This window comes from Meles meles, chromosome 2, assembly GCF_922984935.1.
Source record: "Meles meles chromosome 2, mMelMel3.1 paternal haplotype, whole genome shotgun sequence".
In the NCBI taxonomy this organism is placed as follows: Eukaryota; Metazoa; Chordata; class Mammalia; order Carnivora; family Mustelidae; genus Meles; species Meles meles.
Genome location: NC_060067.1, coordinates 12,330,059 through 12,343,962, shown reverse-complemented (window position 1 = coordinate 12,343,962; position 13,904 = coordinate 12,330,059). Strand labels below are relative to the sequence as shown.

Below are 13,904 nucleotides of genomic sequence, written 5' to 3'. Positions count from 1 at the left end.
CTCTATGGTAAAATAATCTTAGACAAAACAGGAAAAAATATTCAATGGAAAAAAGACAGTCTCTTCAATAAATGGTGCTGGGAAAACTGGACAGCGATATGTAGAAGAATGAAACTCAACCATTCTCTTACACCGTACACAAAGATAAACTCGAAATGGATAAAAGACCTCAACGTGAGACAGGAATCTATCAGAATCCTAGAGGAGAACATAGGCAGTAACCTCTTTGATATCAGCCACAGCAGCTTCTTTCAAGATATGTCTCCAAAGGCCAAGGAAACAAAAGCAAAAATGAACTTTTGGGACTTCATCAAGATCAAAAGCTTCTGCACGGCAAAGGAAACAGTCAACAAGACAAAAAGGCAACCCACGAAATGGGAGAAGATATTTTCAAATGACAGTACAGACAAAAGGTTGATATCTAGGATCTATAAAGAACTTCTCAAACTCAACACACACAAAACAGATAATCATATCAAAAAAATGGGCAGAAGATATGAACAGACACTTCTCCAATGAAGACATACAAATGGCTATCAGACACATGAAAAAATGTTCATCATCACTAGCCATCAGGGAGATTCAAATTAAAACCACATTGAGATACCACCTGACACCAGTTAGAATGGCCAAAATTAGCAAGACAGGAAACAACGTGTGTTGGAGAGGATGTGGAGAAAGGGGAACCCTCTTACACTGTTAGTGGGAATGCAAGTTGGTGCAGCCACTTTGGAGAACAGTGTGGAGATTCCTGAAGAAATTAAGAATAGAGCTTCCCTATGACCCTGCAATTGCAGTGCTGGCTATTTACCCCAAAAGATACAGATGTAGTGAAAAGAAGGGCCATCTGTACCCCAATGTTTATTGCAGCAATGGCTACGGTCACCAAACTGTGGAAAGAACCAAGATGCCCTTCAACGGATGAATGGATAAGGAAGATGTGGTCCATATACACAATGGAGTATTATGCCTCCATCAGAAAGGATGAATACCCAACTTTTGTAGCAACATGGACGGGACTGGAAGAGATTTTCCTGAGCGAAATAAGTCAAGCAGAGAGAGTCAAGTATCATATAGTCTCACTTATTTGTGGAGCATAACAAATAACATGGAGGACATGGGGAGATGGAGAGGAGAGGGAGTTGAGGGAAACTGGAAGGGGAGATGAACCATAAGAGACTATGGACTCTGAAAAACAACCAGAGGGTTATGAAGGGGCGGCAGAAGGGGGGGGAGTGGGAGGTTGAGGAACCAGGTGGTGGGTAATAGGGAGGGCACGTACTGCATGGAGCACTGGGTGTGATGCCAAAACAATGAACACTGTTATGCTGTAAATAAACAAATAAAAAAATAAAATTAAAAAAAAAAAGAAAAAAAACCAGCGTTGGTGCATCACAATTCTGGACCTTATGGAGGGGACTTGATGGTGTGAGCACTGGGTGTTATATGCAAATGATAAATTATTAAACAGTACAACTGAAACTAATGATGCACTTTATGTTGGCTATTTGTATTTAAATTAAAAATTAGAAAATTACCCTTTAGAAGTAATTATACCTGAAATAAAGATACATTGAGTCTGGTCATAAGGAACGTGACTGTGTATAATAACATCCCATATCTGATCTTTTCCCTCCTAGCATGGCAAAGTAAATGTAAAGAAGTTAAGTCTTGTTTTTAAATTTTTCAATAATGAATGTTCAATCAACTTGCTGCTTGGAAACTCTTATCATTTTGTTTAGCATTACTTTTAATTCAAGGTTTTCCAGATTCTTACCAAGAAGGTCATTCTGGGGAATCCAATCATATAGCCGAGTATTTGGCCCTAACTTGTCTGGTTTCTTGCCAGCAAATCTCCATAGAACCTGTTAAAGAGAATCCTTTATTTCATGAGTTGAAACTTTGAAGTTATAGCATATTATAATTTTAAAAAGATTAAGAGATAATCTAGCTAGACCCCTTTCACTGACTGATAGATAAAAGACAAAAATATTAAAAATGAGACACCAAAATACTGGTATAATAAAATACCCACATTTCTTACCTATTTTTACATTCAATCAAGTATGAATGTAATCATGATGTTTCACACATAGAGATTAGACAAATGTGATTAACAGTGACAAATATAAGTATTTAAGAAATTTTTAGGCAGTTATTATAATTCTAGTGCAAACAAATTGGAAATTACTAATGCCTACACATTTGTTTTGTTTTATCTATTATAACTGCTATCATCTTCTAATGTAATATTATCTATTTCTTTGGAAGGGTTACAGGAGGGAGTTCATGTATATCCACTATGTTCCATATGTTATTTTATTAGAGTTTACACCTTTTGAAATACAAAAAAATTAAATATGCAATCTTTTGTTTGTGAGTAATAAATATTTCTGCTTACCAGTAATTTATTAATATAAATAACTTCTCTTAGTACCTATAATTTCTTTTACATTACTAATTATTAGGCACTACCTTCAAGAAAAAGGTAATTTTTCACATGAACCCAGATTATTATTACTATTTCTTGGTTTGGAAATTATTTTAAATATTACAAAGAAGAGCCTATTGGGACTTCAGAAATAAAAGTGCAGCTATTAAAAAGCATCCAAAACTGTGATGATGCAACATTTTATTTAACTGATTGTTAACACTTCAGTGATGCACTACAAAACATTGATGGCATGGATTAATATGAGTTCCATATCCAAGCAATTTCCATTCCCAGTACCAAAAATAGATTGATTTTAGAATTCCCCACCAATCCACATAAACTGGATGATGGTTTACATTGGTTAACATGTATTTGTTATGCGAATGTTCAAGTAACTTTAGATATTAAGTGAACATTAGCATAAAGAGAAACTATATCAGTAAACCAAAAAGTAGTTCACAAATACCTAAATACTCCAGGTGTTTTCTATGTATCAGAATATAATTTACCACTATATTTTACATAGAAAGAGGCATCTGGAACTTTCCCTTCCTAAGCTTGTTTCTGGTTGAGTCCTTAATATATTTCCATTTCCTTCCTTAATCAGGAGGAGTTACTATTCTGGTAAGTTAAAGTCCTTTTGGAACCACTATTACTAAGCACAGAGTCACCTAGAGGGGTGGACTCATCTCCTCCCTTTTCATTTATTTTACTCTTTTACTCTTAACAGAGTCCACTCCACCAGTCATGTCAGTTTTTCTCTTTTCCTGAATCATCTAGGCTGGATGATTGCCAAAACATAGCTTGGTAAGCCCTGGGCATCCTTTCTCTGAACAGCACACTGAGTTGGCTTTTCTCAAAAAGCTAGTGGAAGGAAAAGAAACCTGGGTTATCCAGCAAGCATAAAATGCATGAAGATTTTCAGACTTTTATCAGTTCCTACTTAACATAACTGTTGAAATTTAGCTCCTTTCAGAGAACATCTATGTGTTTTTCAGTGTCCTTGGAAATCCTGTAAGGAGAAGGAGTGAATGACAGGACAGAATTTGGTGATTTCTGCATCTGCCATAATACATTATAATAGCAAACGTTACACTGTATCTCCTAAACATATACCTCCTAAATATATTTCTTTCTGATCTCAATGTTAATGCCAAAGTTATTGTCAAAACACCTTCTGTACTACCACTTTACCATCTGCCATGTATATTTTGCTCATATCTGAGATAAATTGGAGCTATCATCAGGGTTTCCATGTCATGAAGGAAAGGGCAAACAAACTCTTTACACAGTTTAACAGACTCATTAAGTAGTTGTATAGGATTAAGTTACTTTATCTAACCTTTTGTGGGATCTGTGCAAGGGCTGATGCAATCACATTGGCTTTTTCATCTGGCATGTTAGTGATCATAGATCCCAGTGTAAACACCACAATACCATTTTCTCCAGAGCTCTGAACAAACTCTTCCATTTCCTGTGAAGAAAGAATTTGTTCCATTACAAAAGAGGAACACCAACAGCAAACACTATTAAAAAAAAAAAAAATTTCTACAGGGGTGCCTGGGTGGTTCAGTCGGTTAAGTATCTGACTCTTGATTTTACCTCAGGTCATGATCTCAGGGTTGTGAGTTTGAGCCCCGAGTCTGGCTCTACACTCAGTGGAGAATCTGCTGGGTCTCCTGTCTCTCACTCTGCTCCCTTCCCCTATCCCCCATCTCTCTCTCAAATAAATAAATCTCAAAAAAAAATCTATTTCAATTTCTTTCATGAGTGTTCTGTAGTTCCTCGAGTACAGATCCTTTACCTCCATTTATTCCCAGGTATCTTATGGTTCTTGGTGCTATAGTAAATGGAATCGATTCTCTAATTTCCCTTTCTGTATTTTCATTGTTAGTGTATAAGAAAGCCACTGATTTCTGTACATTGACTTTGTATCCTGCCACATTACTGAATTGCTTATGAGTTCTAGTAGTTTGGGGGTGGAGTCTTTTCGGTTTTCCATATAAAGAATCATGTCATCTGCAAAGAGAGAGATTTTGACTTCTTCATTGCCAATTTGGATACATTTTATTTCTCTTTGTTGTCTGATTGCTGTTGCTAGGACTTCTAATACTATGTTGAACAAGAGTGGTGAGAGTGGACATCCTTGTCACATTCCTGATCTCAACAGGAAGGCTGCAGGCTTTTTCCCATTGAGGATGATATTTGCTGTGGGTCTTTCATAGATAGATTTTATGGAGTTCAGGAATGTTCCCTCTATCCCTATACTTTGAAGCGTTTTAATCAGGAACGGATGCTGGATTTTGTCAAATGCTTTTTCTGTATCAATTGAGAGGACCATGTGGTTCTTCTCTCTTCTCTTATTGATGTGTTCTATCACATTGATTGATTTGCGAATGTTTAACCATCCTTGTAACCCAGGGATGAGTCCCACCTGGTCATGGTGGATAATCTCTTTAATGTGCTGTTGGAACCTGTTTGCTAGGATCTTGTTGAGAATCTTTGCATCCATATTCATCAGTGATATTGGTCTGAAATTCTCCTTTTTGGTAGGGTCTTTGCCTGGTTGGGGATCAGGGTAATGCTGGCCTCACAAAAAGAGTCTGGGGAGATGGAGAGGAGAAGAGAGTTGAGGGAAATTGGAAGGAGAGATGAACCATGAGAGACTATGGACTCTGAAAAACAACCTGAGGGTTTTGAAGGGGCAAGGGGTGGGAGGTTGGAGGAACCAGGTGGTGGGTAATAGGGAGGGCACGTATTGCATGGAGCACTGGTGTGGTGCAAAAACAATGAATACTGTTATGTTGAAAAGAAATTTTAAAAAAATCTTCAAACAGCTAAAGAGAGATACCAAATAGTATGAGGATTTTTAGAGTAATGTCTGTTTTTATCTTTAAATGGTGGTGAAATACACAAAATTCTGTGCCCATTATATAACAATTCCCCATTCCCTTCTTCACCATCTTTATCAACCATTATTATGCTTTGTATTTCTATGAATTTGACTAATCTGCATACCTCATAGCAGTGGATTCATACCATATTCATCTTTTTGTGATTGCCCCCTTTCACTTTCTGTAACATCCTGAAGCTTTTCCACGTTAGAGTATGTGTTAGACATTTATTCTGTTTTATGACTAATATTCCATAGTGTGTAAATACATAATATTTATGGATTTATCTGTCCTGGATGCTTGTGTTAGACTGAATAGAACTTTTGCTAGGTTTACTTCAGGATTTAGACTTTCAGTAAGTTACCATAAACACTTAAACATTTTCTAATCAAAATTGGTATTAGGTTAACCATCAAGATCTTAGTTTCATCTTATTACAAATAAAAAGGTGGACAACAAGATGTTGAAAAGGGCATAAAATCATTCAGTAAGTGATGCTTATTTTTCTTACGTCTTAAAGGTACAATGTCAACGTAAAACATATTGCTTTCCTTCATAAAGTATCATCTTATACATTAACAGAATTATTTTGCAATTTTATGCTATGAATATTTTTCAGCTCTAAGTGGTTGAATTTATTTGGTCCTCACTAAATATGCAGAATCTGGGTTACTTATTATGTACAAAATATAGTTTTTGTTGTGCTCATTTTGTCAGTCTGCTATTATGTTGAGAACCACGTTCCCCTGATAATCCTTTTTTTAAAAAGATTTTATTTATTTGTTTGTCAGAGGGAGAGAGCACAAGTAGACCCAGTGGCAGGCAGAGGTAGAGGGAGAAGCAGACTCCCCGCTGAGCAAGGAGCCCAATGTGGATGTCTATCCCAGGACTCTGGGATCATGACCTGAGCTGTAGGGAACCACTTATCTAACTGAGCCACCCAGGATTCCCTCCCCCAGTGATCTTTACTGAGATTTTGTCTTGCCTTGGTATGTGGCAGAAAACACATGTTCTCATCATCTAAGCAAATCTATTAATGTTCTAAGATGTCAAGCCTTGGGATCTCAAATGAGGAATTGTGTAAATGTTGGAGTGACAGCAAGTGAACATTGGATTTGACTGCAGATATTGTTGGGACACACAAACATTGTTGAGGAATGATATTTCAAAGTAGAATGCTGGTTAAATGCTTCAGAGCAAATAAAACAAAAGAGACAGGAATCAGTTACCTTAGGCAGGGGTTTGGCAGGTTTACAGTGGAGTCCTCCAACAAACTCAAAATTTGGTAGGATTGGGCGAGGAAATTCAAAATCCCAGTAGGTTCGAATGAGCCATATTTGAGCCTTCCTCCTTAACTCAGACAATGTAGTGGGTCTTCCTGAATGGTGAAAAATCAAAACAAACATCTCATTAGTAAGAGAAAAGAGAAAAATCATATGATCATTTCCATATATGCAGAAAAAGTGTTTGACCATGTACACATCCATTCATGATAAAAACTCTCAACAAAGTTGGTTTAGAGGGAACACATCTCAACAAAATAAAGACCTTATATGGAAAACCCACAGTGAACATCATATTCAATTGGGAACAACTGAGAGCTTTTCCCCCAAAGTCTGAAAGAAGACAAGAATGTCCACTCTTAAGAGTTTTATTCAATGGGGGCACCTGGGTGGCTCAGTGGATTAAGCTGCTGCCTTCGGCTCAGGTCATGATCTCAGGGTCCTGGGATCGAGTCCCGCATCGGGCTCTCTGCTTGGCGGTGAGCCTGCTTCCCTCTCTCTCTCTCTCTCTCTGCCTGCCTATCTACTTGTGGTCTCTGTCTGTCAAGTAAATAAATTTGAAAAAAAAAAAAAAAAAGAGTTTTATTCAATGTAGTACTACATGTTCTGGGTATAGCAATCAGACAACAATAAGAAAGAAAATCCATTCAAATTGGTAAGGAAGAAGCAAAATTTTCACTATTTGCAGATGACAAGATATTATAGAAAACCCTAAAGAAAGAGTTAGTATCCAAAATATATAAAGAACTTATATAACTCAATACCACAAAATCAAATGATCCAATTAAAAAAAAAGGATAGGTTCTTTCCATAGTCTGGCTATTGTAGACATTGCTGCTATAAACATTCGGGTACACGTGCCCCTTCGGATCACTATGTTTGTATCTTTAGGGTAAATACCCAGTAGTGCAATTGCTGGGTCATAGGGTAGTTCTATTTTCGACATTTTGAGGAACCTCCATGCTGTTTTCCAGAGTGGTTGCACCAGCTTGCATTCCCACCAACAGTGGAGGAGGGTTCCCCTTTCTCCACATCCTCGCCAGCATCTGTCATTTCCTGACTTGTTAATTTTAGCCATTCTGACTGGTGTGAGGTGATATCTCATTGTGGTTTTGATTTGTATTTCCCTGATGGCGAGTGACGTGGAGCACTTTTTCATGTGTCTGTTGGCCATCTGGATGTCTTCTTTGCAGAAATGTCTGTTCATGTCCTCTGCCCATTTCTTGATTGGATTGTTTGTTCTTTGGGTGTTGAGTTTGCTAAGTTCCTTATAGATTTTGGATACTAGCCCTTTATCTGATATGTCGTTTGCAAATATCTTCTCCCATTCTGTCAGTTGTCTTTTGGTTTTGTTAACTGTTTCCTTTGCTGTGCAAAAGCTTTTGATCTTGATGAAATCCCAACAGTTCATTTTTGCCCTTGCTTCCCTTGCCTTTGCCGTTGTTCCTAGGAAGATGTTGCTACGGCTGAGGTCGAAGAGGTTGCTGCCTGCATTCTCCTCAAGGATTTGGATGGATTCCATCAACAGATGAATGGATCAAGAAGATGTGGTATATATACACAATGGAATACTATGCAGCCATCAAAAGAAATGAAATCTTGCCATTTGCGACGACGTGGATGGAACTAGAGCGTATCATGCTTAGTGAAATAAGTCAATCGGAGAAAGACAACTATCATATGATCTCCCTGATATGAGGACATGGAGAAGCAACATGGGGGGGTAGGAGATAGGAGAAGAATAAATGAAACAAGATGGGATTGGGAGGGAGACAAACCATAAATGACTCTTAATCTCACAAAACAAACTGGGGGTTGCTGCGGGGAGGTGGGATTGGGGGAGGGGGAGCGGGCTATGGACATTGGGGAGGGGAAGCGAACCATAAGAGACTATGGACTCTGAAAAACAACCTGAGGGTTTTGAAGGGTCAGGGGTGGGAGGTTGGGGCAACCTGAGGGTTTTGAAGGGTCAGGGGTGGGAGGTTGGGGGAACAGGTGGTGGGTAATGGAGAGGGCACGTTTTGCATGGAGCACTGGGTGTTGTGCAAAAAGAATGAATACTGTTACGCTGAAAAAAATAAAATGAGAAAAAAAAAAAAAAAAAAAAAAAAAAAGGATAGAAGACATGAACACACATTTCTCCAAAGAAGGCACACACTTGGCCAACAGACTCATGAAAAGATGCTCAACACTACTCATCAGCAGGAAATGCAAATCAAAACTCCAATGAGAGATCACCTCACATCTTTCAGAAAGGTTAAAATCAAAGCCACAAGAAACAAGTGTGGAGATTTCTCAAAAAGTTCAAAATAGAAGAACCTTATGATTAAACAATTGCACTACTAGGTATTTACCCAAAGTATACAAAAATACTTATTCAAGGGATACATGAACCCCAATGTTTAGAGCAGCATTATCTACAATGGCCAAATTACGGAACAGGTTAATTGTTCATCAACTGATGAATGGCTAAAGAAGAAATTTTATATTTATACAATGAATATAACTCAGCCATAAAAAAAGAATGAGATCTTAAGGCACCCAGCTGGCTCAGTTGGTTAAGCATCCAACTCTTGGTTTTGGCTCAGGTCCTGATCTAGTGGTCGTGGGATGGAGCCCCAAGTGGGGCCCTGTGTTCAGTGTGGAGTATACTTCAGATTTTCTCTCTCTCTTTCTTCCACTCTTTCTCTCTCTCTCAAGTGAAGAAATAAAATATTTTTTTAAATGAAATATCGGGGAGCCTGGGTGGCTCAGTGTGTTAAAGCCTCTGCCTTTTGCTCGGGTCATGATTCCAGGGTCCTGGGATCAAGCCCCACATGGGGCTCTCTGCTTGGCAGGGAGCCTGCTTCCTCCTCTCTCTCTCTCTATGCCTGCCTCTCTCCCTACTTGTGATCTCTATCTGTCAAATAAATAAATAAAATCTAAAAAAAATAAAATATCACAATTTGCAATGAGAAACCAAGAAAAAGAGTCTTAACTATAAAGAACAAACTGTTACTAGAGGTGCAGTGGGTAAGTGGATGGTTTCAATAGATGATGAGGGATTAAGGAGGGCACTTCTGATGGGCACAGAGTGCTGTCCAGAATTGTTGAATAACTATATTGTATACCTGAGACTAATATAACACTCTCTGTTAACTATACTGGAATTAAAATTAAAATAAATGCAAAATAAAAGTAAATGCAAAATAAAAGTAAATAAATAAATTAGTAATGAACTCTACAACAAGCAATAGGTAGAGGAAATGAAGTAATGGTAATGGTAATGTAATGTGAATATACTAGGAAATTTTCTGAAAGTAATTTGGAATAATTTAGTAAAAATGTTTAAACATATTTGTAGTTTGATAATAGAACACATATATGATACAAACATGTATAATGCTGCATTATACATGTTTGCATAATGCATCACACTGTAGTGCATTCAAAATCATAAACAATTATTAAGCCTAAGCCACTATCAAATTAAGCATGCATTTATTTCCTTTGAAATGCTGCAGAAGTAACAGATGCAAATGTAAACAATTATTTGAGCTCCCCACTCAATTAAGCAATGGAAACTCCTTCCTCAGAATACTCAGTCCTGTTTCTATAATTTAGCAAGTTATTCCCTTGATTGTAGATTTTCCAAGAAAACTGTGAAGTTTTGAAAGTATGGCTTGACTCCTTCTACTTATCATTGCCCTTAGTTCTTATTAGGAGCATAATAGTATCTGTGTATTAAATAATATTTGCAAATAACAGCTGGAATATTTTCATCAAGTATGGAAATAGATATGGGCACTATTAATTTTGACTCATGTTTCCTTTAATGGAGTAACATAGCTTTCAAAACATGTGAACTGTTAATGTGTATGTGCACCCTTCAACAAGATTTTAGGCCTTTAAAGCATGATTTATAAACCCTGATGAAAGAATTTGTGATCGTTAGAAAATTCTTATCATAGATTCCTGAATCTGGAATAGAGCCAATATTTCTTCCAGTTATGAAGGAATCTTTCAGGTAATATGACAAAACATTTTTATTTTTAAATTAAAAAAGGGAAACAAGTGGACATAATATCCTCAATACTCTATAGACAATTGTACTAGCAATATGTGACTCCTCAATTAACATCTCTGCTTTCATCAAGATAGTGAAATTTCTAACGTCTTCTTTAAAAAAGTTTTTATCAATTTGACAGAGAGAGAGAGAGAGAGAGAGAGAGAGAGCGCACACAAGCAGGGGAAGAGGCAGGCAGAACAAGAGAGAGGAACAGGCTCCCTGCTGAGAGAGAGCCCAATTCAGGGCTCAGTCTGAGGTCCCTGGGATCATGACCTGAGCTGAAGGCAGACGTTTAAACAACTGAGCCACCCAGGAATCCCTCTAATGCCTTTTTTTTTTTAAATGGGAAAAGTAAAGTAAAATGGATATGTTGGAAATAGGCACAGCAGAGAGGATTTTTAAGGCAGTGAAACTACTCTTATGTAATAGTGGTGTATACATACCATTATAAATTTCCTAAAACCTATAGAATATACACCACCAAAAGTGAACTCCACTATAAATTATAGACCTTGGATGATAATGTGTCAGTGTAGGTTCATCAGTTGTAAAAAATGTACCACTCTGGTGGGGGATGCTGATAATGGGGGACCTTATGCATGTGTGGGGGCAACGGTTATCTGGGAAATCTTGACTCCATATGCTGTCATTTAAAATTATTCTAAAAAGTAAAGCATACCAAAAGTAATATTTTCAGCCTGTATTTAATAAATAACAAAGGAAGTTTAAAACACTTTATCTAGAAAAAAATTAAAAAAAAATTTAAAGTATTAGAAACAAACACACAATGAATAGATATGTAATTGCTTCAAGAAATTCTTAGTGCTTTAATTTGTGGTTATTGAATTCCTGGAGTGTAATGTACTCAATAATGGATGACACAGTTGGAACTGGTCCTGTCATATAAGTCTTTCCATAATATTTGTGATATTGGAAGATCATTTTATATTATCCTTTCATCATTTCATTTATAAAAGATAAATTCCTCTGACTTAATACAAACTCACCTTCCTAGGCACTAGGAATTAAGACTTTATGTTACCAACTAGAAACATGACTTACCTAGTACTTCACTGTAAAACTGATCCCAACTCTTCTCATTAAATGTCTGGAACCAAAAGTCAAAATAAAGCACATAGATCATATTTTTTACTCTCTCCATGAATGTCATTTGATCACTTAATTCTGACAAGATAATAGGCACATAGGACGGAGGGAAAGGAAGTCCTCCACTGTGCTTTTCAAACTCATAGCCAGGAGAGAAGCGGAGAGTGTACACTAAAGGTATTTTAAGTAGCTCAGCCAGCAGCTCACCACAGGGTCCAACGGTATCTGCAAGAATGACATCAAACCTCGATTCTCGTAGTTTGGTCATGAGATTCCTATTCAAAACTACATCTTTACAGAGCTTTTGAATACAGTCAGAATATTTCCACAACATGTCTTGCATTTGTGAAAAATATGTCCAAAATGTATCTCTTGGCAAATTATATATCCATGTAGTGAGCATTTTTCTGAAAACATCCTTAAAATCATCTTTAAGTATGGATGCAGGGAAAATCTCATATTTGATAGCAGATGATTTGCTCGGATCAACAAGAATGGAAGCTGAAGATGTCAGAACAGTCACTTCATGACCTCTCTGGACAAGTTCATCCAGGATTGCCTTTATATTGATCCAGTGGCTATATTCTGTGGGCCACACCAGCACCTTTCCACAACTCCCAGAGCTGAAGTAACAACTCAGCTGTAGCAGCAGAAGAATGGAAATCCACTTCTTAGACATCCTGGTGGAATGCAATGCTTCTTTTCAAATTCCTGTTTCCTTGTACCATTGCCTCTATTTATAGTCAAGGAGAAATCACTCAGTAAGTTAAAGTATAACTCTTACATTTCAAAGTAAACAGATGATGTGAACAGTCAGATTATTTGGATGGCAAATGGAAAAATGCAAAGGCAGATGATTTCATCTGTACACATATGCATTTAATATTTGTTTCATGCTTTTAAGTTCTGTCATCTGATTAAGATCCAATGACCGAACATGTGCAAGTCACCTGTCTTATGTAATATATTTTGAAAGAATGTCAGTGACAGTGTTGAGAGGTCACTGATTGCAGTCCCATTGACAGAAGAATTAAAAGTATTTTATAGGTGAATATTATTTCTTGGATATGATGGTTCAAGAGATTTTTGTTTTGTTTTGTTCATAAAAATTTGGTTGACATGTAATTCATATGCTATATAATTGTCAGATTTTAAGTGTACAATTCAGTGGTTCATCTTATATTCACAGAATTGTGCAACCACCATGATGATCAATTGTAGAGCACTTTTGTCACCTCAAATGGGAACTTTTACCCCCTAATGAAACTGCATTTTCTTCATCTCCCAGCCTTAGTCAATATTTTGTCTACTTTTTGTCATATTTACCATCTGTTCTGTACATTTCATATAAATGAAATTATACAACATGTTGTCTTTTGTGACTGGCTCCCTTTATTAGCATAATGTTTTACATTAGGAATTTGTTTTCTGAGTTTATTGGGATATCATTATTATAACATTGTGCATATTTAAGGTGTACAACATGCTGACTTGCTTCACTTATATACTGTGAAATATTTGCACCACTGGATTATTTAACACATCCAACACCTCATGAATTTGTGTGTGTGTGTGGTGAGGACTTTTTAAAAATCTTTTTTTATTACTTTTTTAAAAGCATAGTTAACACATATTGTTACATTAGTCTCAGGTTACAACATAGTGACTCGGCAAGTCTCTCTGCTATGTTGTTCTCACAAGTGTAAATTCCATTTGTCAGTACACAACTATTACCAAAACTTTGACTATATTCCTTATGTTATACCTTTTTTCCTCCTGACATTCATTTAATAACTGGAAGCCTGTATCTCCCACTCTTCTTACCCATTTTGCTTTCCCTCTCATGGGTATTGTTTTTTGTTTTTGTTTTTGTTTTTTGTTTTTTTTTTTTTTAGCAACCATCAGTTCTCTGTATTGATGAGTCTTTCTGCTTTTGTTTTTTTTTTTTTAGTTTCTGTATATAAGTGGCATCATATGACATTTGTCTTTCTCCCTCTGACTTACTTCTCTTAGCGTAATACTCTCACAGTCTGTCCATGTTATCACAAATGGTAAGTTAACATAATTTTTTTTTACAGTGGAATAATATTGCATTGTCTACATATACTACATCTTCTTTATCCATTGATTTATTAATG

The 13,904-nt window shown here is 36.7% G+C and overlaps 1 protein-coding gene across 3 annotated transcripts in view; it reads right to left on the bottom strand.

The window, feature by feature from the left end:
- Positions 1 to 12,463, bottom strand: part of LOC123933666 (UDP-glucuronosyltransferase 2B31-like) — a 32,149-nt gene extending 19,686 nt beyond the window's left edge. For 2 of the 3 annotated variants that reach the window (XM_045993095.1, XM_045993085.1), the window contains exons 1-4: positions 11,722 to 12,462; positions 6,558 to 6,706; positions 3,777 to 3,908; positions 1,778 to 1,865 (exon numbers count right to left, since the gene is read on the bottom strand). In XM_045993095.1, the coding sequence (XP_045849051.1) occupies positions 1,778 to 1,865; positions 3,777 to 3,908; positions 6,558 to 6,706; positions 11,722 to 12,445 (1,093 nt within the window). In that variant the 5' untranslated portion in view covers positions 12,446 to 12,462. Of the gene's footprint in view, positions 1 to 1,777; positions 1,866 to 3,776; positions 3,909 to 6,557; positions 6,707 to 11,721 lie in introns of all 3 variants that reach the window. The other variant, XM_045993104.1, reaches the window with a different exon arrangement.
- Between the last annotated feature and the right edge of the window lie 1,441 nt (positions 12,464 to 13,904).